This window comes from Bombina bombina, chromosome 6, assembly GCF_027579735.1.
Source record: "Bombina bombina isolate aBomBom1 chromosome 6, aBomBom1.pri, whole genome shotgun sequence".
Taxonomy (NCBI): domain Eukaryota; kingdom Metazoa; phylum Chordata; class Amphibia; order Anura; family Bombinatoridae; genus Bombina; species Bombina bombina.
This window is the reverse complement of record NC_069504.1, coordinates 733,161,434-733,189,418: the sequence shown is the minus strand read 5'-3', so window position 1 is coordinate 733,189,418 and position 27,985 is coordinate 733,161,434. Positions and strand designations below refer to the sequence as shown.

Sequence of the window (27,985 nt, the reverse complement as noted above, 5' to 3'; positions counted from 1 at the left end):
ACTAGGAAATACCCAAAACTCTCCTCGCCCCAATCTCCACTCACTCTAATATCCCCAAACATGGACCTCACAGGAGGTTATGAACCTCTAAAGAACACTAAAGTCACTTGGGAGCTACCTGACTCGGTAACCATTATTACAATGCTAGATAAATGTACGCTCAAACCAAGACAAGATATGTCAGCTATACTGAACGGAGCCTTCACATCCTGGCTAAAAGCACTCTCAACTAAATCATTTTATACACAGTAACCAATATAAGGGAGATTTAATTAGACCCCCACCCCTTATAAACAACTATGTCTGACGGCAATACCCTTCAAAAGGTACCCTCTCGCTAGCTAAGAGAGCACTTGAAAATGCGAAACAACCCTCTCTCCCGACATACACCACACACTGGCACCAAGACTTAGGCCTACAACTAGGAGAGACAGAATGGAGAAAAAATTTTAATAGCACATGTAAATCTTCAACCTCCACTCGAATCATTGAAATTAATTTCAAGATACTCCTACGCTGGTACCTTACCCCACACAGATTGCATAGAACTGTTGACCATTAATTGTTTTGTGAAATGTCATAACATTTTGTCAACTTTTCTTTGGAGAACTAATAAAAATTATTTAAAAAAAAAAAGAAAAAAAAAAGGTTGACAGATTCACCACCACAATCACTCACCTTCTTGTACAGTCAGTTCCATGCTAGGGGCAGAGCCACTTTGCAGCAGGTCCTGGTACGTCTGAGCAGACTGGTCAAAAAGCTGCACTAGCAGTGCACAAGTCTTGTCATACTCGCAGCGACCAATAGTTGATAGCTGATCTAGCTGTTGCTGTACCAAACCTGCATCCTCTAACGGATCTTCAAGACCATCTCTGCAGGATAAATAAGAATTAATAATTATACTGAAAAATACTACATAAACTTTGCAATCAGATAAATGCTTACTGCCTAACACAATCAAATGAATATGTACTTCACTCTATTCAAAATTCTATTTATTTATTTTTAATTAAAAAACATAATTTATGTAAGAACTTACCTGATAAATTCATTTCTTTCATATTAACAAGAGTCCATGAGCTAGTGACGTATGGGATATACATTCCTACCAGGAGGGGCAAAGTTTCCCAAACCTTAAAATGCCTATAAATACACCCCTCACCACACCCACAAATCAGTTTAACGAATAGCCAAGAAGTGGGGTGACAAGAAAAAAAGTGCGAAGCATATAAAATAAGGAATTGGAATAATTGTGCTTTATACAAAAAAATCATAACCACCACAAAAAAGGGTGGGCCTCATGGACTCTTGTTAATATGAAAGAAATGAATTTATCAGGTAAGTTCTTACATAAATTATGTTTTCTTTCATGTAATTAACAAGAGTCCATGAGCTAGTGACGTATGGGATAATGACTACCCAAGATGTGGATCTTTCCACACAAGAGTCACTAGAGAGGGAGGGATAAAATAAAGACAGCCAATTCCTGCTGAAAATAATCCACACCCAAAATAAAGTTTAACAAAAAACATAAGCAGAAGATTCAAACTGAAACCGCTGCCTGAAGAACTTTTCTACCAAAAACTGCTTCAGAAGAAAATACATCAAAATGGTAGAATTTAGTAAAAGTATGCAAAGAGGACCAAGTTGCTGCTTTGCAGATCTGGTCAACCGAAGCTTCATTCCTAGAGACACCAAGAAATATAAGTCTTCCAGACTCTATAATATATCTCTCGAGATACAGATTTACGAGCCTGTAACATAGTATTAATCACGGAGTCAGAGAAACCTCTATGACCAAGAATCAAGCGTTCAATCTCCATACCTTTAAATTTAAGGATTTCAGATCCGGATGGAAAAAAGGACCTTGTGACAGAAGGTCTGGTCTTAACGGAAGAGTCCATGGTTGGCAAGATGCCATCCGGACAAGATCCGCATACCAAAACCTGTGAGGCCATGCCGGAGCTATTAGCAGAACAAACGAGCATTCCCTTAGAATCTTGGAGATTACTCTTGGAAGAAGAACTAGAGGCGGAAAGATATAGGCAGGATGATACTTCCAAGGAAGTGATAATGCATCCACTGCCTCCGCCTGAGGATCCCGGGATCTGGACAGATACCTGGGAAGTTTCTTGTTTAGATGAGAGGCCATCAGATCTATCTCTGGGAGCCCCCACATTTGAACAATCTGAAGAAATACCTCTGGGTGAAGAGACCATTCGCCCGGATGCAACGTTTGGCGACTGAGATAATCCGCTTCCCAATTGTCTACACCTGGGATATGAACCGCAGAGATTAGACAGGAGCTGGATTCCGCCCAAACCAGAATTCGAGATACTTCTTTCATAGCCAGAGGACTGTGAGTCCCTCCTTGATGATTGATGTATGCCACAGTTGTGACATTGTCTGTCTGAAAACAAATGAACGATTCTCTCTTCAGAAGAGGCCAAAACTGAAGAGCTCTGAAAATTGCACGGAGTTCCAAGATATTGATCGGTAATCTCACCTCCTGAGATTCCCAAACTCCTTGTGCTGTCAGAGATCCCCACACAGCTCCCCAACCTGTGAGACTTGCATCTGTTGAAATTACAGTCCAGGTCGGAAGAACAAAAGAAGCCCCCTGAATTAAACGATGGTGATCTGTCCACCACATTAGAGAGTGCCGAACAATCGGTTTTAAAGATATTAATTGATATATCTTCGTGTAATCCCTGCACCATTGGTTCAGCATACAGAGCTGAAGAGGTCGCATGTGAAAACGAGCAAAGGGGATCGCGTCCGATGCAGCAGTCATAAGACCTAGAATTTCCATGCATAAGGCTACCGAAGGGAATGATTGAGACTGAAGGTTTCGACAGGCTGTAATCAATTTTAGACGTCTCTTGTCTGTTAAAGACAAAGTCATGGACACTGAATCTATCTGGAAACCCAGAAAAGTTACCCTTGTTTGAGGAATCAAAGAACTTTTTGGTAAATTGATCCTCCAACCATGATCTTGAAGAAACAACACAAGTCGATTCGTATGAGACTCTGCTAAATGTAAAGACGGAGCAAGTACCAAGATATCGTCCAAATAAGGAAATACCACAATACCCTGTTCTCTGATTACAGACAGAAGGGCACCGAGAATCTTTGTGAAAATTCTTGGAGCTGTAGCAAGGCCAAACGGTAGAGCCACAAATTGGTAATGCTTGTCTAGAAAAGAGAATCTCAGGAACTGATAATGATCTGGATGAATCGGAATATGCAGATATGCATCCTGTAAATCTATTGTGGACATATAATTCCCTTGCTGAACAAAAGGCAATATAGTCCTTACAGTTACCATCTTGAACGTTGGTATCCTTACATAACGATTCAATAATTTTAGATCCAGAACTGGTCTGAAGGAATTCTCCTTCTTTGGTACAATGAAGAGATTTGAATAAAACCCCATCCCCTGTTCCGGAACTGGAACTGGCATAATTACTCCAGCCAACTCTAGATCTGAAACACAATTCAGAAATGCTTGAGCTTTCACTGGATTTACTGGGACATGGGAAAGAAAAAATCTCTTTGCAGGAGGTCTCATCTTGAAACCAATTCTGTACCCTTCTGAAACAATGTTCTGAATCCAAAGATTGTGAACAGAATTGATCCAAATTTCTTTGAAAAAACGTAACCTGCCCCCTACCAGCTGAACTGGAATGAGGGCCGTACCTTCATGTGAACTTAGAAGCAGGCTTTGCCTTTCTAGCAGGCTTGGATTTATTCCAGACTGGAGATGGTTTCCAAACTGAAACTGCTCCTGAGGACGAAGGATCAGGCTTTTGTTCTTTGTTGAAACGAAAGGAACGAAAACGATTGTTAGCCCTGTTTTTACCTTTAGACTTTTTATCCTGTGGTAAAAAAGTTCCTTTCCCACCAGTAACAGTTGAAATAATAGAATCCAACTGAGAACCAAATAATTTGTTTCCCTGGAAAGAAATGGAAAGTAGAGTTGATTTAGAAGCCATATCAGCATTCCAAGTCTTAAGCCATAAAGCTCTTCTGGCTAAGATAGCCAGAGACATAAATCTAACATCAACTCTAATAATATCAAAAATGGCATCACAGATGAAATTATTAGCATGCTGGAGAAGAATAATAATATCATGAGAATCACGATTTGTTACTTGTTGCGCTAGAGTTTCCAACCAAAAAGTTGAAGCTGCAGCAACATCAGCCAATGATATAGCAGGTCTAAGAAGATTACCTGAACATAGATAAGCTTTTCTTAGAAAAGATTCAATTTTTCTATCTAAAGGATCCTTAAACGAGGTACCATCTGACGTAGGAATGGTAGTACGTTTAGCAAGGGCAGAAATAGCCCCATCAACTTTAGGGATTTTGTCCCAAAATTCTAACCTGTCAGTCGGAACAGGATATAATTGCTTAAAACGTTTAGAAGGAGTAAATGAATTACCCAATTTATCCCATTCCTTAGCAATTACTGCAGAAATAGCATTAGGAACAGGAAAGACTTCTGGAATAACCGCAGGAGCTTTAAAAACCTTATCCAAACGTATAGAATTAGTATCAAGAGGACTAGAATCCTCTATTTCTAACGCAATTAGTACTTCTTTAAGTAAAGAGCGAATAAATTCCATCTTAAATAAATATGAAGATTTATCAGCATCAATCTCTGAGACAGAATCCTCTGAACCAGAAGAGTCCAAAGAATCAGAATGATGGTGTTCATTTAAAAATTAATCTGTAGAGAGAGAAGATTTAAAAGACTTTTTACGTTTACTAGAAGGAGAAATAACAGACAAAGCCTTCTTTATGGATTCAGAAACAAAATCTCTTATGTTATCAGGAACATTCTGCACCTTAGATGTTGAGGGAACTGCAACAGGCAATGGTACATCACTAAAGGAAATATTATCTGCTTTAACAAGTTTGTCATGACAATTATTACAAACAACAGCTGGAGGAATAGCTACCAAAAATTTACAGCAGATACACTTAGCTTTGGTAGATCCAGCAGGCAGAGGTTTTCCTGTAGTATCTTCTGGCTCAGATGCAACGTGAGACATCTTGCAATATGTAAGAGAAAAAACAACATATAAAGCAAAATAGATCAAATTCCTTATAAGACAGTTTCAGGAATGGGAAAAAAATGCCAAACATCAAGCTTCTAGCAACCAGAAGCAAATGAAAAATGAGACTGAAATAATGTGGAGACAAAAGCGACGCCCATATTTTTTGGCGCCAAATAAGACGCCCACATTATTTGGCGCCTAAATGCTTTTGGCGCCAAAAATGACGCCACATCCGGAACGCCGAAATTTTTGGCGCAAAATAACGTCAAAAATGACGCAACTTCCGGCGACACGTATGACGCCGGAAACGGAAAAGAATTTTTTGCGCCAAAAAAGTCTGCGCCAAAAATGACGCAATAAAATGAAGCATTTTCAGCCCCCGCAAGCCTAACAGCCCACAGAGAAAAAAGTCAAATTTTTGAGGTAAGAAAAAATATGATAATTTAAAGCATAATCCCAAATATGAAACTGACTGTCTGGAAATAAGGAAAGTTGAACATTCTGAGTCAAGGCAAATAAATGTTTGAATACATATATTTAGAACTTTATAAATAAAGTGCCCAACCATAGCTTAGAGTGTCACAGAAAATAAGACTTACTTACCCCAGGACACTCATCTACATGTTTGTAGAAAGCCAAACCAGTACTGAAACGAGAATCAGTAGAGGAAATGGTAAATATAAGAGTATATCGTCGATCTGAAAAGGGAGGTAAGAGATGAATCTCTACGACCGATAACAGAGAACCTTATGAAATAGACCCCGTAGAAGGAGATCACTGCATTCAATAGGCAATACTCTCCTCACATCCCTCTGACATTCACTGCACGCTGAGAGGAAAACCGGGCTCCAACTTGCTGCGGAGCGCATATCAACGTAGAATCTAGCACAAACTTACTTCACCACCTCCCTTGGAGGCAAAGTTTGTAAAACTGATTTGTGGGTGTGGTGAGGGGTGTATTTATAGGCATTTTAAGGTTTGGGAAACTTTGCCCCTCCTGGTAGGAATGTATATCCCATACGTCACTAGCTCATGGACTCTTGTTAATTACATGAAAGAAATCTCACCCTTTATTTGTACTTACCGGAGAATGATATGCACAGACTCCAGACGAGATGTTACATAGGCTTTGGTAACCTCTGGCGTGTAGGTCTCCAGTAGATGTGGTTCAGTTGCCTTCACATAGGGAACAGATGCTGCCAGACGCTGCCACAGGCTTAGGAGGTAATGTACAGAGTTTGGGGCAAATTCCCAGTGCTACAGATAAGGCAAATAAAGCATCAGAACTGATTAACTGATAAACAAGAGACATCAAAAGATATGACTCACAGATCCAAAGATAACAATTTATTCTTACCTGATAAATTAATTTCTTTCTTTGTAGCTAGAGTCCACGATCCTGACTGTTGGGAAATACATCAACTGGCCACCAGGAGAAAGCATAGACACCCTATACCAGAATTTCAAGAATTCCTCCTCTTTCCTTCCAGTATTGCATACCCAAGGACAGAAAGAAGTAAGAAAGATAATAGGGTATAGATGCAAACCAGGACTGCTGCCACCAGAATTTTTTTGGGGTAGACTCGAGGACTCTCACTATCAAGAAATACATGAATTTATCAGGTAAGGATAAATTATGTTTTCTTTCTAATGGTAGAGAGAGTCCACAATCCTTACTGTTGCTAATAAATACCCAAAGTTGTGGAGTCCACAAAATCATGGGGGGAGAAAAAAAAAGAATAAATGCAGGCCCTCAAATATGAGTAACTACTGCCTGTACAACCTTCCTGCCAAAAGCTGCCTCAGTCGAGGCAAAACCATCAAAATTACAGAGATTAGTAAAAGTATGGAAGGATGACCAGGTAGCAGCCTTGCATATCTGTTCTACAAAAGCTTAGGAGGTTAAAAGTAAGCCCTATGAATTAAACTCCTCAACCAAAAGAAAAAGGAAACATTAGGATTCTGACCCCTCCTCTTACCGGAGTACAAAACAAATAAGCTGGGAGATTATTGAAATTCCTTAGTCAAAATTATGTAAAAGTCGTTCCTTCGAAGACTTTGGGTTTGGGCAGAGAGAAGGGAAAACAATTTCACTGTTAATGTTTTCCACTGAAAGAACTTTTGGCAAAAAAACAAAAAAAAGACAATCATGATAAAAGACCAAATACTGAGGATCAGAAGAAAGAAAAGATAAGTCAGAAACTCTTCTCGTTGAAGAGATTGCCAAAAGAAACAACACCTTCCAAAATAATATCTTAATATCAAAATGAATGAAAACTGATGACCAAACAGATTCCAAGGAGGAGAAGTTGTTTTAACAATTGGTCTAATCCTAACAAGAGCCTGAACAAAGAACTGAATATCAGGCAAACGTGCTAACTTCCTATGTAAAAAAAGGCAGAGTTCTGAGACCCTTAAGAGAACTGGCCGACAAGTCCTTGTCTAAACCTTCCTCACTGAATGCCATGAAATTCTCACTGAATGCCATGAAAAACCATGCTTAGAACACCAGGAGAGATACACTTTCCATACCTTGTAATAGATCCATCTAGTAACAGGCTTACGAGCCTGAATTAAACTATTAATGACAGACCCTGAGCTAAAATCAAACGTTCAATCTCCACGCAGTTAAGTTGAGAGACTGTCGATTTTGATAAAAGAACAGGCCTTGCACAAGTAGGTGCTGTCATAGTGGAAGGTGCCATGGAGGAGCACTGGACATCCTGAATAGATCTGCATACCAAGTTTGTCGAGGCCATGCTGGAGCTACTAAGACTGCATAGACGCTCTCCTGCTCCCACTATTGGAAGAAGTACACTCTGGGAAGAAGTACCAATTGGAGGAAATAAGTAGACCAGATGCTGCTGCTGCCATGGGGTGGTTAATGCATCTGTGAACTCCGCCTGCAGATACCTTGCTCTGCAACCATAGCGTGGAAGCTTGTGATTCAGCCAGGACCCCATCAGATCTATCTTCTGTTGTCCCCAGCAAATTATCAATTGATTGAATACCTCCTGATTGAGAGACCATTGTTAAGGGTAAAGATGGAGCCTGAATCAATATATAATCCAGGTAAGGGAGCTATCCCCCCATGGGAATGAATCACAGAAACTTTATGAATATTCTGGGGACAGTAGCCAAACCAAGAGGTAGGTAAGATAATATTTTTCCATAAATGCAAACCAAAGGAACCGATGATGGTCCCAATGAATCGGGATGTGAAGGTATGCGTTCTTCAGGTCTATGGTAGACATAAACTGAACCTGAAGAAAGAAGGGAGTATTAATCGAATAGTTTCCATATTGATTGAAGGAACCCTTAAAAACGTGTTGTTATTTATATCTAAGATGGGATGGAAAGTTCCTTTCTTCTTTGGAACCATGAACAGATTTTTATTAGAACCCTGTTCCCCCCGAGATACTGGAACAATGACACTCATGTCCTCTATGTCTCTTACAAAGCCAAGAAAGGCAATCCTCTTTTCTGGTCGTCTGTAAATGTGAGGCAGAAGAATTCTCCCCCAGGGAGGGTGAGACTTGAAACCTAATCTGTAACCCTGAGACACAATTTCCATAGCCCAAGATCCTGAACAGATTGAGCCCACACTTCCTGGAAAAAGGCTTAGTCTGTCCCCTAAAGGAGCCAAGTACGGATCAGGGGCCGTACCTTCATACAGACTTGATTTCTGGAGATTTCTTAGACTGTTTGGATTTGGACCTCACAGGATTTGGTTTCCATGCAGACTTTGAGAACTCAGGCCTCTGGGAGGAATTAGATCATTGATTCTTGTTCTGGTGGGAGGGACAAAAATGCCCCTCCCCCCCCCCCGACTTCCCCACAGGTCTTGCCTTTTTTTGTCCTGAGGTAAAAAGGTCCCTTAACCCCCAGTTACAGTGTAGATAATAGAATCCAAACCTGGTCCAAAAAGGGTTTTACCCTTAAAAGCCAAGGATAAAAGTCTATACTTAGAAACCATGTCCACAGATAAGGATTTCAAATCTGGACTCTGGAACAGGAAAAAGCTTATAAAGCTAGGAGAAGGGGAGACCAGAACTCCTAGCTTATCCCACTCCCTTGATATAATCTCTGATACCAGAGAAGGGACAGGAAAAGTCTCAAGAGCTTTAGATTTAGGTCTGAATATAATGTCTAGCTTCTGTACTGGCTTGACTTTAGCTAGTTTGTCTTGAACATCCAAAGTTCTTAAACTCTCTTTAAGACTGTAAGTGATCCATCTTAAACTGAAAATTGATGTCCTCCACCTCCTTGTCTGATTCAGGAGAGGAATCATCTGACGAAACATCACTGTCATAGGTTAAGGAAATCTTGTCTAAATCCGACTAATGAAAGTAGGGCTAATAACAGTGCTGCCCTTGGAGGAAGAACTTGAAGTATGTTTTAGTTTACGTTTGCGCTTACTTGCAGGCAGCATAGTCGCAATAGCCTCAGTAACTGCCGACTGCAATTGAGCTCTGAATTGTGGAGCAAATTCTGTTAAACCACCTTGAGTAATATATACCAGCAGTGGATATGTTTTGGGAGATGTACCAGGATCCATTAAAAACTAACAGAATAATGATGTGTCTAATATCTAAATAACCTATGTTCTGGTATATGAGCCTCACCCCCACCTGTAACCTGCCATTGCTCTGTGTGAAGGGAGTGGAGACACACACACAACACCTCCCAGATGTGGCCTCACCGGAAGAGAAAGACTATAAAGTTTGCCAACCTGTTAGCTGTGGCATGAACTATGGTCCCGCCTCCTTCCTCCACCGTGAGAACAATGCAACATGATGGCAACTGCCCTTTACAAACCTCAGTGCTCCTGTATTCCAAAACCTAACCAGGGCACTAAGGGGAGTATACCAGCAGCCAGATCCGAGCATTATAAATGGAGCATCGGAGGTATTCAAAATTATGCAGGGAAAAAAAGCCGGGCTGTTCACGTTATTAACCTAGCCCAAATGTGCACAAAACATACCCCACACATTTGTTACATGTGTCACCCTTAAGTCAAGACCCTCTAGGTAACTCTGTAAGCCCCATCAAATAAAAGTGTTCAGCACCCTAAGATTAGAAGGAACAGGGGTTAGCCTGCTACCCGCAGGATGTCAGTGTCCCCAGCACTTACTAAGTGCAAAATAGGGGTAAGAGTGGGACCCCAGATTAAGGTACTTACCAATCACCAGATCCACTCCACAGAGATTCTGTCATGTAGACTGTAAACTGTAACAAACACAAAGTGACAGAAAACATAAATTATGCTTACCTGATAATTTCATTTTCTTCCGTGGGAAAGAGTCCACAGCCGCATTCATTACTTTTCAGAAAATAAGAACCTGCACACCAGGAGGCGGCAAAGACACCCCAGGAAAAGGATCAAATACTCATCCCACTTCCCTCATCCCCCAGTCATTCTGCCGAGGAACAAGGAACAGTAGAAGAAATATCAGGGTGAAAAGGTCCCAGAAGAACACAACTAAGAAGCCCCACATAAAAAAACAGGCGGAGGGCTGTGGACTCTTTCCCACGGAAGAAAATGAAATTATCAGGTAAGCATAATTTATGTTTTTCTTCCTAATGTGAAGGAGTCCACAGCCACATTCATTACTTTTGGGAAAACCATACCCAAGCTTAAGAAGACACTGAATGCCAAAACGGGAGGGTACAATAGGCGGCCAATTCTGAGAGCACCAAGCCTGAAACCAATACCCAACAAAAACCCTGCTTTCTCCGAAGCCGAGAAAACTTTAAAAAGGAAAGGCCCCAAGGACACTGACCAGCAGATAGTCCAGAAGCCTAGCTAGAGACCGCAAAATCGGACTCGACTGAGCCAACAGTCCTCTAGGAGACACCGTCACCCAACAGTCGGTCCCCCACCGCTCACCCCTCACTAAAGAGGGGAACACCAGCCTAAACTCCCCAAGGGATAGGGCAAGGAAGAACCGAGGTGAAACCGAAAGGTCAACATAAAATCCATAAAAGGAAAACCCCCAATAGTAAGCCAAGCTCACAAAGATCCAAATGGATCCTGACAGACAAGGGGAGGCTACGCCCAGACCAAGCAGAAACCACAGGTTTAGGACCAGGCATCTAAACAGAGAAACCCTTCTCTCAACATCGTGCAAAGCACTGAAAGATAAACTGAAGACGGAGTCCTCACATCATCAGAACTAAGAATACTAAAGTATTCAGAACGTGTAACAGACCTGGACGAAAAAACCCTGAGTCAAGAACACGCAGCCAACATCAGGATGGCACAGAAGAATACTTGCCGAGAAGTAAAAAAGCAGCCAGCAAGAGAACAGATTGCAAAAGAAAACTCCCAGGCAGAGGGCACACACTAGGCAATCAAAGCCGCCATACATACACACAGGGCTCCAAAAGGGGAAGCACATAACCTCAACGAGGCCCACTGCACCCCCCAAGAGAGAGAGGTTACACCCAGAACCCGAAGGTGTATGATAACCCTGGACCTTCTCCTTGCAAGCCCAGGGAGCTAACTACTATGACAACCTAGATCCTGAAGATGACAACACATCTCAGAACCCACTCCCAGCCGGGTCATCCCAAGCATCGGCAAGTCTGAAACAGGGGAACAGAAGAACCCCAACACCAGCTCAAAAATGAGAGGAAGAATGGCCACAGCCATCCCAACAGAGCACTGGTGTCAACCCGATTCCTTAGAAACAGATGAAAAGGCCGTAGATCCAAAAGCATCTAATAAAAGGCCCACCATAGTCTCAACACGGAGCCAGCAAGACTCCAGATGGAACGTAACAACCCAGAGAAAAACACCCGTCTCTGAAAGGTTACCTCTCAGTTCCAACCTCCTGAATCCCTAGAAAAAGTACCACACCTCCATAAGAAGGAGAATAAGCCCCCCACCCTAAGAAAAGGGATGGGGCCAAAAAGGCAGAGCACCTGCCCACAAGACACAAAGCCACAGGCTAAAGGAGAGATCAATCTCCAACGCAGATGAACTTGGAAGGAATCCCCCTAAGTAATTATCTTGCTAACACACATCCAATGTGCAATAGCTGCAACAGAGACACTGCAAACCCATTCGCCTGCAGAGCAGTGAATCCATAAGGTTACCACAGCAAGCTGACCAAGGGAAAACGACCATAAAGGCGTATGTCCCGCCCAATGAGCATCAGCACACAGACAACCTGGCCAGCCGTGACCAGGTCAATTAGTCCAAGTAAAAAGGACATAGCCCAAGTTCCCAGGAACTGGGGAACCCCGAACCAGCCCTAGCCCAAAAGTCCGGCAACAACTCCACAAAGGAAAATACTGAGCGAAGCCTCAGCAACCGGAAGCACCAGGGAGAAAACAGATCTGAGCCCCCAATTGTTTAAAAAAACAATATCCGAGAACTTAACACCCCGTCTGATATAAAAAAAAAAGACCACAGGGAGATATCAATGCAATATCCAGATCAAACCAGACAACTCGCAAGTCCCGACCCAAGGACGAGACCACCCCTTGCCAAAGTCCAATGCTCCAAAGGAGCCAAGGCGTTAAGTCGTACAACGACACTAGAGCCCATAGACTCTCAAACAGTTGCAGGACAACAAGCAAGGGGATACCCCGAGGCCAAAATCACTTGAGCAAAGGCTGGTCTCCACATCACCTCCATACAATCAGAGGATCATAGAGAGAAAAGGACGCACACGATCCCCAGCTCCGAGCAGAGCTCAAGGAGCCACGCCCAGTAACCCTAACAGGGAACAACCATATCCCGGAGGGGAACCCAGGTCCCTAAAAAGGGGACACAACTCACATGGAGACAACATAGGAAGACCAAAATGTCTCATAAAAAAACAGCTAGACAGTACACAGTCAATGTGCAATAGCTGCAGCTGGTCACATTCTGCAACCCAGCCGCTGCAAGGGAGCTGAACTACCCAATAAACTACTAGGTGCTGAGAACTAAGTCCAGAAGGACAATTCTCAGGGCCTCAAAAGAAAAAAGGCCAAACCGCTCAACTTGGCAGCAAGAGGGCACAAGCCCACCAACCCTCCACTACATGGGAAGGAGCTCTAGGGTCTGTCGACCCCAGACACAAGAGAGACGCAGCTCCACAGACCCAGTCATCCAAATTGAAGGCTATAAGGACTGAGACAATCCTTCCTGCCTCACGGACCCACCAGTCCTCTAGAATGCTTAGTTGAACACAGAGGATAACATGAGCACTCGGCACCTCTACCGGACCAGCCAAGCAGAGCGGCGCCACGTGTCCGAACAGCTACCAGACAGAACTGAACCCAAACAGGACCAGCCTGCAATCCGGGTCCTAACCGCCAAGCCACATAAATCCTCCCTCAGAGGTGAAGACGGAAAACAGACAGAACAGCCTATCAGATGAAAATAAAATACAAGGCAACCCGTAGGTTAACGCCCAAAAGGAAACAGGCCTACCACAGGACCAGCCAAACGGAGCCCTGATCTTCCAAAAAAACTGGAAAGGATCTCAATACATGGACTATCAGGAGATTACATCATCCCCACATGTCTAATGAGGTGCGCCATTCGAAGAGCAGACTGAGTATTCCCGTATCTAATAAGAATAGGGTGGTTCAAGAACTGAAAAAACATGTCTGAGTAAAATGTGAAGTTGCGCAATTCTGTAACGAAAGGCACAACAATCAGGGACAGTCGCACCTGCAGAAAACTGTACAGTCCAAGATGGAATACCCGGGACAACCGGAGCAGGGAAGGGAAGGCACCACCCTGTCCTCAAACTCTATTCAATTTAGGAAATAAAGGTTCATCTGGCAATATGACCTCTGGAGCCCCTGAATTTGCCAAAAACTTCCTTTAGAAGAAGCGCAAATTCCTAAAACTAAAGTCTGGTTCCTCCGCAGCTGGAGGTTGAGAGGCTGCAAACTCCGACCCAGAAAGTTCGGACTCGGAAGTCTCAGAAAGAACTTCATCCTCCTCGAATAACCCTATCAGTTAAATCCAAAATGTATCTGATGTACTCTGGGAAGAAGTGCAATATGTAACCTTCCGCTTAGCAGGGCGAGGTAAAGCACTAAGGCCGCTGACACCACCGTCTGAACTGTGCAGTAATCTCTGGAGAAAAAAAGGCCCCCTCCAGGTGAAGGATCTGCAATGCTACGGGAAAACTGCATGTGTATAGAGATAACAATGTAGGGTACGCACCTCACTGGACGTCAACTCCTCAGAGGTGGACGGCTCCGTGGTATCAAACATGTTTGATATTATCACATTATCAAGGCATATGGAACATAATTGAGAGGTGGAACTAGGGCCTCCTCACTATATAAACAGGAATTACTCTTTAGGAATAGAGGGAGTGCCATCTAAAGTAACAGAATCCTCCATCACTAGTGCAATAACCGGAGAACTAGAGAAATAAAACATCTTATTTTATTAAAAAAACAGCACCCTTATACCCCAATGGCTGGGGCACTCACCACCTCCTATGACCCAGACAGTACAGAGATTTATGACTCCTCTCTGATAGTCCGGTCAGGAAAGAGGGAATGAATCACATAGTGCACAATGCAGGACTATCCCTGCTATGAGAGAAAGCGTGGCAAGCTTGTTAGCTGCATGGCTCTCAAAGTGAAAGTGAAACCTGTATATTCCATAACAGCCTATGAGCCTAACATCTCACACATAAAGCAGCATAAAATTAAACAAACATATAAGATTATTATTCCCCCCCTGTTCACTAATCCCCCTAAGGAGATATTAACCCTTGATTCTATAAAGATAAAAGGCGCCACACTGTGACCCTGTCTTCTGTGTTAACATTATATAATAAAAAATGAAACAATCTCACCAGAATCTACGCTGTGGAACAGGAACACGGCCCTTCAAGTGTGAAAGGCTAGTAGCATCGCTCCTGACATGGACTTGAGTGTAAAAAGCAGGCAGCAAAACTCATCAACGCCGATTGCTATAGGAGCTGTTAATATGAGTCGGGATGGTGTCGCAGAGGAGAGATCTCCCTGCATCTCCGGACTCTTTCACCCAGGCCCTCACTGAGAAGCTTAAAAGTCTACTTAAAACTCCTGTCCCATTGCGAAGAGTAGTACCCTCCATAAGAGAAAACAAATTCTGACACTTCTCTGTGAACCTCCAGGGACGAAAGGCAAAGAATGACTGGGGGATGAGGGAACTGGGAGGAGTAATTGAGCCTTTGGCTGGGGTGTCTTTGCCTCCTCCTGGTGACCAGGTTCTTATTTTCCCAAAAGTAATGAATGCAGGTTGTGGACTCTTTCCCATTAGGAAGAAAATAAGAAGAGTGTCCAGTCTGGCCAAGCAGGAGGAGGCTAAGGAACGACCTTGTGACACCCGTGTGATAATGCACAAGCAGCACTCTCCTAATTCCGTCTCTTCCAGGAAATATCCAATGAAAGGAAAAAAACTGGCATTCTTCATAATAATTTGAGTATCATTTCTATCCATGTGTTCTTCGTTAATGAGGAAAATACATACTGGGAGGAAAGAGAAATTAGGAGGGAGTCTTGAAACTTTGGTACATGGTGTCTCTACCTCCTCCTTGTGGCCAGGTGATGTAATTCCCAACAGTAAGGATTGTGGACTCTCACTACCATTAGAAACAAACATTATTTACTACATACACAATACTGAATAGTACATAAACAATAAGTCTATATCTGATAAAGAAGATAAATATATTTTGTATACAGGGGTTATTTTAAATCTAAATCGAAGAAGCAGCTTATATCTACTTGGAGAATGCAACAAGCGTTTACTCTTTGCTTGTAAAATGGAAGTACTCTCACATTACCCTTTGCATACAGCAATTCAATCCCCTCTCTGAAATAAAGCTTCATGATTAATTTGTTAAATCCTTTTTGTAAAAGGGATGTTTGCTTACAAGGTTGAAAGGTGTCTGTATAAATTATATTTACTAATATATATATATATATATATATATATATATATATATATATATATATATATATATATATATATATATATATTAAACTGATTAGAGCTTTTGAAAATTATGAAACCAAGGAGTCAAGGCTCCTAAAATGTTAGTTCTGGTGCCTAACTTTAAGTATTCCTCTCCATACATCCCTACATAAGATAGTTTTCAATCACCTAAGAAATGATTTGGCTGTCCAAATTAGTTCATATACCATACATAGCATGGTGCTGTATGCTTCACAGTTGTCGCTTAGAGCAGGATATCTAGTTCTGACAGGTTTAAAACAGAATGTATGCTTACCTGATAAATTTATTTCCGGATATGGTGAGTCCACGTCATTTACTGTTTGGAATATCACTTCTGGCCAGGAGGAGGAGGCAAAGAGCACCACAGCCAAGCTGTTAAGTATCACTCCACTTCCCACAACCCCCAGTCACTCAACCAAAGGGAAATGGAGAGAAAAATAGTAACACAAGGTGTAAAGGTGCCTGAGGGTTAGTGAAAAAAATAACAGTCTTAAAAAAACAGGTCGGGGTCGTGGACTCACCATATCCGGAAATAAATAAAAAAAAAAAAAAACGTTCTCCCAAAAGAAGCCTGAGCCGAGGCAAAAGTATCAAATTTGTAACATTTGTAAAAAGTATGCAAAGAAGACCAAGTTCCAGCCTTGCAAATCTGTTCCACATAAGCTTCCCTTTTGAAGGCCCAAGAAGAGGAGACAGCTCTTGTGAAATGAGTAGTAATTCTCTCAGGAGGCTGTTGACCAGCAGTCTCATAAGCAAAACTAATTATACTTTTCAACCAGAGAGAAAGAGAAGTAGCAGTAGCTTTCTGACCTTTACGTTTTCCAGAGAAAACAAACAAATAGGGAAGAAGAAGACTGGCAAAAATCTTTAGTCGCCTGTAGATAAAATTTTAAAGCACGCACAACATTCAAGTTGAGCAATAAACTTTCCTTATGAAAAGAAGGATTATGACATAAAGAAGGAACTACAATTTCCTGATTAGTATTACTATCTGAAACCGGGAAGAAAACCCAACTTAGTACGAAGAACTGCCTTATCAGCATGAAAAATAAGATAAGGCGAATCACACTGCAATGCCGAGAGTTCCGAGACTCTCTGAGCAGAAGAAATAGCCAAAAGAAACCAAAACCTTCCAAGATAAAAACTTAATATCTATGTAATCCAAAGGCTCAAACAGAGCCTGCTGTAAAACTTTAAGAATAAGGTTTAGGCTCCAAGGAGGAGCAACAGACTTAAACACAGGACTGATTCTGACCAAGGCCTGGCAAAAATATTGCACATCTGGCACGTCCGCCAGATGCTTGTGTAGCAAAATAGACAATGCACAAATTTGACCCTTCAGAGAACTGACTGACAAACCCTTCTCCAGACCTTCCTAGAGAAAAGACAAAATCCTAGGAATCATGACCCTACTCCAAGAGTAGCTTTTGGATTCACACCAATAAAGATATTTACGCCATATCTTATGGTAAATCTTTCTAGTAACAGGCTTGCAAGCCTGAATCATGATCTCAATGACCGACTCAGAAAAACCATGCTTAGACAGAACTAAATGTTCAATCTCCAATCAGTCAGCTTCAGAGAAAAGAGATTTGGATGAAGGAATGGACCCTGAATTAGAAGATCCTTCCTCAGAGGTAACCTCCAGGGTGGAAGAGTTGACATTTCCACTAGGTCTGCATACCAGATCCTGCGAGGCCACGCAGGAGCTATTGGAATAACCGATGCTTTCTCCTCTTTGATACGAGCAATGACTCGTGGAAGGAGAGCAAACGGACGAAATCGGTATGCTAGACTGAAATCCCAAGGAACCGCCAGAGCATCTATCAGAGCGGCCTGTGGATCTCTTGACCTTAAAATTACCTTGGAAGCTTTGCATTCTGAGATGCCATCAGATCCAGCTCTGGTACCCCCCATTTGAGGGTTAAGATGGAGAACACCTCCGAATGGAGTGCCCACTCCCCAGGATGAAAGGTCTGTCTGCTCAGGAAATCCGCTTCCCAGCTGTCCACTCCTGGAATGTGGATGGCAGATAGAAAGCAATTGTGAGCTTCCGCCCACTGAATAATCTGAGCCACCTGCTTCATGGCTAAGGAACCCTGAGTTCCTCCCTGGTGGTTGATGTAAGCCACTGAGGTTAAGATGTCTGACTAGAACCTGATAAACTGGGCTAAGGACAACTGAGGCCAAGCCATCAGAGCATTGAAAATTGCTCTCTACTCCAAGATTTTTACGGGGAGAGCAGACTCCTCCCGAGTCCAAAGTCCCTGCGCCTTTAACGAGTCCCAGACTGCTCCCCAGCCCAGCAGGCTGGCGTCCGTAGTCACAATCACCCTGGAAGGTCTCCGAAAGCATGTGTCCTGAGACAGATGTTCCTGAGAAAGCCACCATGGGAAGAGAGTCTCCTGATGACTGATCCTATGAAAAAGATCTGCATGATCCCCGTTCCATTGACCGAGCGTGCATAACTGCAGAGCTCTCAAATGGAATCGAGCAAACGGAATTATGTCCATTGAAGCAACCATCAGACCAAGTACCTCCATACACTGAGCCACTGATGGACGAACAGTAGACTGTAGGGAGAGGCAAGCTGAAAGAAGTTTGGCTCTTCTGACCTCTGACAAAAATATTTTCATCAAAATCTATTATGGTTCCTAAAAAAACTACCTTTGTAGCTGGAACAAGAGAACTCATTCCCAAATTCACTATCCATCCGTGGGAACGTAGAAAAGACAACAAGATCTCTGTGTGAGAATCTGCTTGCTGAAAAGATGGAGCCTGAACCAATATGTCATCCAGGTAGGGTGCCACTGCCATTCCCAAGACCGGATCACTGCCAAGAGAGCCCCCACAACTTTTGAGAATATTCTGAGAGCAGTGGCAAGGCCAAACGGAAGAGCTGCAAGCGTTTGTCCAGAAAGGCAAATCTCAGAAATTTGTGATTATCCCTGTGAATGGGGACATGAAGGTACTCATCCTTTAGTTCTATGGTCGTCCTAAACTGACCCTCCTGTACTAAAGGAAGAATGGAGCAGATACTGTAGTCTCCATGTTGAAGGGTGGTACTCTGAGAAACTTGTTTAGACACTTCAGGTCTAAAATATGTCTGAAAGTTCCCTCTTTTTTGGGAACCATGAACAGATTGGAATAAAAACCTAGACCCTGTTCCTGTACTGGATCTGGAAATATCACTCCCAGGGAGGAAGATCCTGTACACATTTCAAGAATGCCTCTCTTTTTATCTGGTCTGCAGATAATCTGGATAGGTGTAACCTGCCCCGGGGAGGAAAAGTCTTGAATTACAATTTGTAACCCTGAGATATTATGTCCACAGCCAGGGATCTGGAACATCTCGTATCCATGCTTGAGAAAACTGAGAATGTCTGCCCCCCACTTTATCTGCTCCCGGATCAGGGGCACACCATTCATGCTGATTTAGAGTCAGCTGCTGGTTTATTTGATTGTTTCCCCTTATTCCAAGACTGACTGGACTTCCAAGAAGGCTTGGACTGTTCCTGCTTGGAAGTAGAAGGGGAAGACTTTCCTCTGAAGTTACGAAAGGAACGAAAATTACTCTAACGTCCTTTCTGTCTATTCTTCTTGTCTTGTGGAAGAAAAGACCCTTTACCAAGGAGTCAAGGCTCCTAAAATGTTAGTTCTGGTGCCTAACTTTAAGTATTCCTCTCCATACATCCCTACATAAGATAGTTTTCAATCACCTAAGAAATGATTTGGCTGTCCAAATTAGTTCATATACCATACATAGCATGGTGCTGTATGCTTCACAGTTGTCGCTTAGAGCAGGATATCTAGTTCTGACAGGTTTAAAACAGAATGTATGCTTACCTGATAAATTTATTTCCGGATATGGTGAGTCCACGTCATTTACTGTTTGGAATATCACTTCTGGCCAGGAGGAGGAGGCAAAGAGCACCACAGCCAAGCTGTTAAGTATCACTCCACTTCCCACAACCCCCAGTCACTCAACCAAAGGGAAATGGAGAGAAAAATAGTAACACAAGGTGTAAAGGTGCCTGAGGGTTAGTGAAAAAAATAACAGTCTTAAAAAAACAGGTCGGGGTCGTGGACTCACCATATCCGGAAATAAATAAAAAAAAAAAAAACGTTCTCCCAAAAGAAGCCTGAGCCGAGGCAAAAGTATCAAATTTGTAACATTTGTAAAAAGTATGCAAAGAAGACCAAGTTCCAGCCTTGCAAATCTGTTCCACATAAGCTTCCCTTTTGAAGGCCCAAGAAGAGGAGACAGCTCTTGTGAAATGAGTAGTAATTCTCTCAGGAGGCTGTTGACCAGCAGTCTCATAAGCAAAACTAATTATACTTTTCAACCAGAGAGAAAGAGAAGTAGCAGTAGCTTTCTGACCTTTACGTTTTCCAGAGAAAACAAACAAATAGGGAAGAAGAAGACTGGCAAAAATCTTTAGTCGCCTGTAGATAAAATTTTAAAGCACGCACAACATTCAAGTTGAGCAATAAACTTTCCTTATGAAAAGAAGGATTATGACATAAAGAAGGAACTACAATTTCCTGATTAGTATTACTATCTGAAACCGGGAAGAAAACCCAACTTAGTACGAAGAACTGCCTTATCAGCATGAAAAATAAGATAAGGCGAATCACACTGCAATGCCGAGAGTTCCGAGACTCTCTGAGCAGAAGAAATAGCCAAAAGAAACCAAAACCTTCCAAGATAAAAACTTAATATCTATGTAATCCAAAGGCTCAAACAGAGCCTGCTGTAAAACTTTAAGAATAAGGTTTAGGCTCCAAGGAGGAGCAACAGACTTAAACACAGGACTGATTCTGACCAAGGCCTGGCAAAAATATTGCACATCTGGCACGTCCGCCAGATGCTTGTGTAGCAAAATAGACAATGCACAAATTTGACCCTTCAGAGAACTGACTGACAAACCCTTCTCCAGACCTTCCTAGAGAAAAGACAAAATCCTAGGAATCATGACCCTACTCCAAGAGTAGCTTTTGGATTCACACCAATAAAGATATTTACGCCATATCTTATGGTAAATCTTTCTAGTAACAGGCTTGCAAGCCTGAATCATGATCTCAATGACCGACTCAGAAAAACCATGCTTAGACAGAACTAAATGTTCAATCTCCAATCAGTCAGCTTCAGAGAAAAGAGATTTGGATGAAGGAATGGACCCTGAATTAGAAGATCCTTCCTCAGAGGTAACCTCCAGGGTGGAAGAGTTGACATTTCCACTAGGTCTGCATACCAGATCCTGCGAGGCCACGCAGGAGCTATTGGAATAACCGATGCTTTCTCCTCTTTGATACGAGCAATGACTCGTGGAAGGAGAGCAAACGGACGAAATCGGTATGCTAGACTGAAATCCCAAGGAACCGCCAGAGCATCTATCAGAGCGGCCTGTGGATCTCTTGACCTTAAAATTACCTTGGAAGCTTTGCATTCTGAGATGCCATCAGATCCAGCTCTGGTACCCCCCATTTGAGGGTTAAGATGGAGAACACCTCCGAATGGAGTGCCCACTCCCCAGGATGAAAGGTCTGTCTGCTCAGGAAATCCGCTTCCCAGCTGTCCACTCCTGGAATGTGGATGGCAGATAGAAAGCAATTGTGAGCTTCCGCCCACTGAATAATCTGAGCCACCTGCTTCATGGCTAAGGAACCCTGAGTTCCTCCCTGGTGGTTGATGTAAGCCACTGAGGTTAAGATGTCTGACTAGAACCTGATAAACTGGGCTAAGGACAACTGAGGCCAAGCCATCAGAGCATTGAAAATTGCTCTCTACTCCAAGATTTTTACGGGGAGAGCAGACTCCTCCCGAGTCCAAAGTCCCTGCACCTTTAACGAGTCCCAGACTGCTCCCCAGCCCAGCAGGCTGGCGTCCGTAGTCACAATCACCCTGGAAGGTCTCCGAAAGCATGTGTCCTGAGACAGATGTTCCTGAGAAAGCCACCATGGGAAGAGAGTCTCCTGATGACTGATCCTATGAAAAAGATCTGCATGATCCCCGTTCCATTGACCGAGCGTGCATAACTGCAGAGCTCTCAAATGGAATCGAGCAAACGGAATTATGTCCATTGAAGCAACCATCAGACCAAGTACCTCCATACACTGAGCCACTGATGGACGAACAGTAGACTGTAGGGAGAGGCAAGCTGAAAGAAGTTTGGCTCTTCTGACCTCTGACAAAAATATTTTCATCAAAATCTATTATGGTTCCTAAAAAAACTACCTTTGTAGCTGGAACAAGAGAACTCATTCCCAAATTCACTATCCATCCGTGGGAACGTAGAAAAGACAACAAGATCTCTGTGTGAGAATCTGCTTGCTGAAAAGATGGAGCCTGAACCAATATGTCATCCAGGTAGGGTGCCACTGCCATTCCCAAGACCGGATCACTGCCAAGAGAGCCCCCACAACTTTTGAGAATATTCTGAGAGCAGTGGCAAGGCCAAACGGAAGAGCTGCAAGCGTTTGTCCAGAAAGGCAAATCTCAGAAATTTGTGATTATCCCTGTGAATGGGGACATGAAGGTACTCATCCTTTAGTTCTATGGTCGTCCTAAACTGACCCTCCTGTACTAAAGGAAGAATGGAGCAGATACTGTAGTCTCCATGTTGAAGGGTGGTACTCTGAGAAACTTGTTTAGACACTTCAGGTCTAAAATATGTCTGAAAGTTCCCTCTTTTTTGGGAACCATGAACAGATTGGAATAAAAACCTAGACCCTGTTCCTGTACTGGATCTGGAAATATCACTCCCAGGGAGGAAGATCCTGTACACATTTCAAGAATGCCTCTCTTTTTATCTGGTCTGCAGATAATCTGGATAGGTGTAACCTGCCCCGGGGAGGAAAAGTCTTGAATTACAATTTGTAACCCTGAGATATTATGTCCACAGCCAGGGATCTGGAACATCTCGTATCCATGCTTGAGAAAACTGAGAATGTCTGCCCCCCACTTTATCTGCTCCCGGATCAGGGGCACACCATTCATGCTGATTTAGAGTCAGCTGCTGGTTTATTTGATTGTTTCCCCTTATTCCAAGACTGACTGGACTTCCAAGAAGGCTTGGACTGTTCCTGCTTGGAAGTAGAAGGGGAAGACTTTCCTCTGAAGTTACGAAAGGAACGAAAATTACTCTAACGTCCTTTCTGTCTATTCTTCTTGTCTTGTGGAAGAAAAGACCCTTTACCACCCGTGATATCAGAACTAATTTCTGTCAGACCGGATCCAAACAAGGTCTTACCCTTGTAAGTAATCGCCAAAAGCTTGGACTTAGATGAACCATCCGCTTACCGAGATTTCAGCAACGAGGCTGTGCGCGCTAGTACAGCGAAACCAGATATATTGGCTCCCAATTTAATAACCTGAATGGAAGCATCAGTAAGAAATGAATTGGCTAATGTAAGAGCCTTAATCCTGTCTTGCATCTCCATGAGAACAACTTCACAGCTAGCAATGAGTGCAATCTCTCCGGTCTCTGATCAGGAACTGAATAAGCGAGTCACGTGATCGGCAATGGAAGCTGCACTTCAGAGTGAAAGCACATGCTTCCAGCCGACAAAATGTTAAAATGAAAGCAAGCCATTTCCTATACATCAGAAACAGCGAAAGAGTCAACAATCTTGTGCTCTGATCACTGTCCTAACACAGATAAAGTGTCAATACATAAAAGTTCACATAACCAATGAAACTACCGTGCCAAATAAAAATTAACCCCTGAGCCACCAGCAGAGTAAACACCCCATAAGGGAGATGTACTCTGTCTCTTGGTCACATACATTTTGAAAGTGCCTGCCCACTGCCAAAAATCATCCTAAACCTAGGATTTTTGTCTCACAATGTAATGCAGTACTTAGAATCTTGGGTCGTCCTTAACCCCTTAAGTGCCAACCTCCTAGCCTCAGAAGACAAAAAGGCACTTACCTGCACCTCTAGCTGTCTGTCAGGACAGCTCACTCAGTATGTAAGGACGCCACTCCTTATAGAGACCTGTGGAGAAAAGAAAGAACAGAGTAAACCTACTCTGGCTTTCTATACAAGGGCAGGAACCTGTTAGGAAAAAGTAACATGTAATATGGGTAGACTTGATGGGCCTTTTTGGTTCTTATCTACTGTCAAATTCTAGGTTTCAAAGGAAAACGCAGTGAGGCCCATCTCACAAGTTCCTAACTGCTTAAAAGCCACCGCTACCCTACTGAAGAGATTAACGTGGAGTACGGCTAGACCCAGACTTGAAAAGGAAAGATCAGAGTAAACCTACTCTGGCTATCTAAAGTAATTAAATCTTGCTTGAAGTAAAAGAAATCTAATTTTCCTCAGACACTAAAACTTTGCTTCCTCCATGCACCAAGGCAAAGAGAATGACTGGGGGTTGAGGGAAGGAGAGAGATACTTAAAGGGACATTATACACTCATTTTTTCTTTGCATAAATGTTTTATAGATTATCTATTTATATAGCCCATAAAGTTTTGTTTTTTTTAAATGTATAGTTTTGCTTATTTTTAAATAACATTGCTGATTTTCAGACTCCTAACCAAGCCCCAAAGTTTTATGAGAATACTGTCAGCTATCTACTCCAGCTTGCTCCTGTTTGTGTAAAGGCTCTTTTCATATGCAAAAGAAGGGGGAGGGGGGAGTGTCTTATTTCCCACTTGCAGTGGGCTTTCCAGCTACCTTTTCAACAGAGCTAAACTGAAAGCTTCTAAGTAAGTTTTTAAACAGTTTTATACTGGATTTTTATATCAGTATCTGTGCATCCTATTTTTTATAGTAGTGTCTACTACATGCAGTTATATGAAAATGAGTGTATACTGTCCCTTTAACAGCTTGGCTGTGGTGCTCTTTGCCGCCTCCTGCTGGTCAGGAGTGATATTCCCAACAGTAAATGATGACTTTGTGGACTCCTATAAAAACATAATTTATGCTTACCTGATAAATTCCTTTCTTCTGTAGTGTGATCAGTCCACGGGTCATCATTACTTCTGGGATATTACTCCTCCCCAACAGGAAGTGCAAGAGGATTCACCCAGCAGAGCTGCATATAGCTCCTCCCCTCTACGTCACTCCCAGTCATTCGACCAAGGACCAACGAGAAAGGAAAAGCCAAGGGTGAAGTGGTGACTGGAGTATAAATTAAAAAATATTTACCTGCCTTAAAAACAGGGCGGGCCGTGGACTGATCACACTACAGAAGAAAGGAATTTATCAGGTAAGCATAAATTATGTTTTCCTCTGTTAAGTGTGATCAGTCCACGGGTCATCATTACTTCTGGGATACCAATACCAAAGCAAAAGTACACGGATGACGGGAGGGATAGGCAGGCTCTTTATACAGAAGGAACCACTGCCTGAAGAACCTTTCTCCCAAAAATAGCCTCCGATGAAGCAAAAGTGTCAAATTTGTAAAATTTGGAAAAAGTATGAAGCGAAGACCAAGTTGCAGCCTTGCAAATCTGTTCAACAGAGGCCTCATTCTTGAAGGCCCAAGTGGAAGCCACAGCTCTAGTAGAATGAGCTGTAATTCTTTCAGGAGGCTGCTGTCCAGCAGTCTCATAAGCTAAACGAATTATGCTACGAAGCCAAAAAGAAAGAGAGGTAGCGGAAGCTTTTTGACCTCTCCTCTGCCCAGAGTAAATGACAAACAGAGAAGACGTTTGTCGAAATTCCTTAGTTGCCTGTAAGTAAAATTTTAGAGCACGGACTACATCCAGGTTGTGCAGTAGACGTTCCTTCTTTGAAGAAGGATTTGGGCATAAAGAAGGAACAACAATCTCTTGATTGATATTCCTGTTAGTAACTACCTTAGGTAAGAACCCAGGTTTAGTACGCAGGACTACCTTATCCGAATGAAAAATCAAATAAGGAGAATCACAATGTAAGGCTGATAATTCAGAGACTCTTCGAGCCGAGGAAATAGCCATTAAAAATAGAACTTTCCAAGATAACAACTTTATATCAATGGAATGAAGGGGTTCAAACGGAACGCCCTGTAAAACATTAAGAACAAGGTTTAAACTCCATGGTGGAGCAACAGTTTTAAACACAGGCTTAATTCTGGCCAAAGCCTGACAAAAAGCCTGGACGTCAGGAACTTCTGACAGACGTTTGTGTAACAGAATGGACAGAGCTGAGATCTGTCCCTTTAATGAACTAGCAGATAAACCCTTTTCTAAACCCTCTTGTAGAAAAGACAATATCTTAGGAATCCTAACCTTACTCCAAGAGTAACCTTTGGATTCACACCAATATAGGTATTTACGCCATATCTTATGGTAAATCTTTCTGGTAACAGGTTTCCTAGCCTGTATTAAGGTATCAATAACTGACTCAGAAAATCCACGTCTTGATAAAATCAAGCGTTCAATTTCCAAGCAGTCAGCTTCAGAGAAGTTAGATTTTGATGTTTGAAGGGACCCTGTATCAGAAGGTCCTGTTTCAGAGGTAGAGACCAAGGTGGACAGGATGACATGTCCACCAGGTCTGCATACCAAGTCCTGCGTGGCCACGCAGGTGCTATTAGAATCACTGATGCTCTCTCTTGTTTGATTCTGGCAATCAATCGAGGAAGCAACGGGAAGGGTGGAAACACGTAAGCCATCCTGAAGTCCCAAGGTGCTGTCAGAGCATCTATCAGGACTGCTCCTGGATCCCTGGATCTGGACCCGTAACGAGGTAGCTTGGCGTTCTGTCGAGACGCCATGAGATCTATCTCTGGTTTGCCCCAACGTCGAAGTATTTGGGCAAAGACCTCCGGATGAAGTTCCCACTCCCCCGGATGAAAAGTCTGACGACTTAAGAAATCCGCCTCCCAGTTCTCCACTCCCGGGATGTGGATTGCTGACAGGTGGCAAGAGTGAGACTCTGCCCAGCAAATTATCTTTGATACTTCCATCATAGCTAGGGAGCTTCTTGTCCCTCCCTGATGGTTGATGTAAGCTACAGTCGTGATGTTGTCCAACTGAAACCTGATGAACCCCCGAGTTGTCAACTGGGGCCAAGCCAGGAGGGCATTGAGAACTGCTCTCAATTCCAGAATGTTTATTGGCAGGAGACTCTCCTCCTGACTCCATTGTCCCTGAGCCTTCAGAGAATTCCAGACGGCACCCCAACCTAGAAGGCTGGCGTCTGTTGTTACAATTGTCCAGTCTGGTCTGCTGAATGGCATCCCCCTGGACAGATGTGGCCGAGAAAGCCACCATAGAAGAGAATTTCTGGTCTCTTGATCCAGATTCAGAGAAGGGGATAAGTCTGAGTAATCCCCATTCCACTGACTTAGCATGCACAGTTGCAGTGGTCTGAGGTGTAAGCGTGCAAAGGGTACTATGTCCATTGCCGCTACCATTAAGCCGATTACCTCCATGCATTGAGCCACTGACGGGTGTTGAATGGAATGAAGGGTGCGGCAAGCACTTTGAAGTCTTGTTAGCCTGTCCTCTGTCAGGTAAATCTTCATTTCTACAGAATCTATAAGAGTCCCCAGGAAGGGAACTCTTGTGAGTGGAACGAGTGAACTTTTCTTTTCGTTCACCTTCCATCCATGTGACCTTAGAAATGCCAGCACTAACTCTGTATGAGACTTGGCAGTTTGAAAGCTTGAAGCTTGTATCAGAATGTCGTCTAGGTATGGAGCTACCGAGACTCCCCGCGGTCTTAGTACCGCCAGAAGAGCACCCAGAACCTTTGTGAAGATTCTTGGAGCTGTAGCCAATCCGAATGGAAGAGCCACAAACTGGTAATGCCTGTCTAGGAAGGCAAACCTTAGGTACCGATAATGATCTTTGTGAATCGGTATGTGAAGGTAAGCATCTTTTAAATCTACAGTGGTCATGTATTGACCCTCTTGGATCATAGGTAAAATTGTCCGAATAGTCTCCGTCTTGAACGATGGAACTCTTAGGAATTTGTTTAGGATCTTTAAGTCCAGGATTGGTCTGAAAGTTCCC

General features: G+C 42.9%; 1 protein-coding gene across 1 annotated transcript in view; it reads right to left on the bottom strand.

Annotated features, from left to right (window-relative positions):
• XPO7 (exportin 7) overlaps positions 1-27,985 on the bottom strand; it is a 449,809-nt gene that overhangs the window by 309,375 nt on the left and 112,449 nt on the right. Inside the window, exons 11-12 of the mRNA XM_053717951.1 lie at positions 6,148-6,320; positions 679-872 (exon numbers count right to left, since the gene is read on the bottom strand). Of these exons, the coding sequence (XP_053573926.1) occupies positions 679-872; positions 6,148-6,320 (367 nt within the window). The remainder of the gene's footprint in view (positions 1-678; positions 873-6,147; positions 6,321-27,985) is intronic.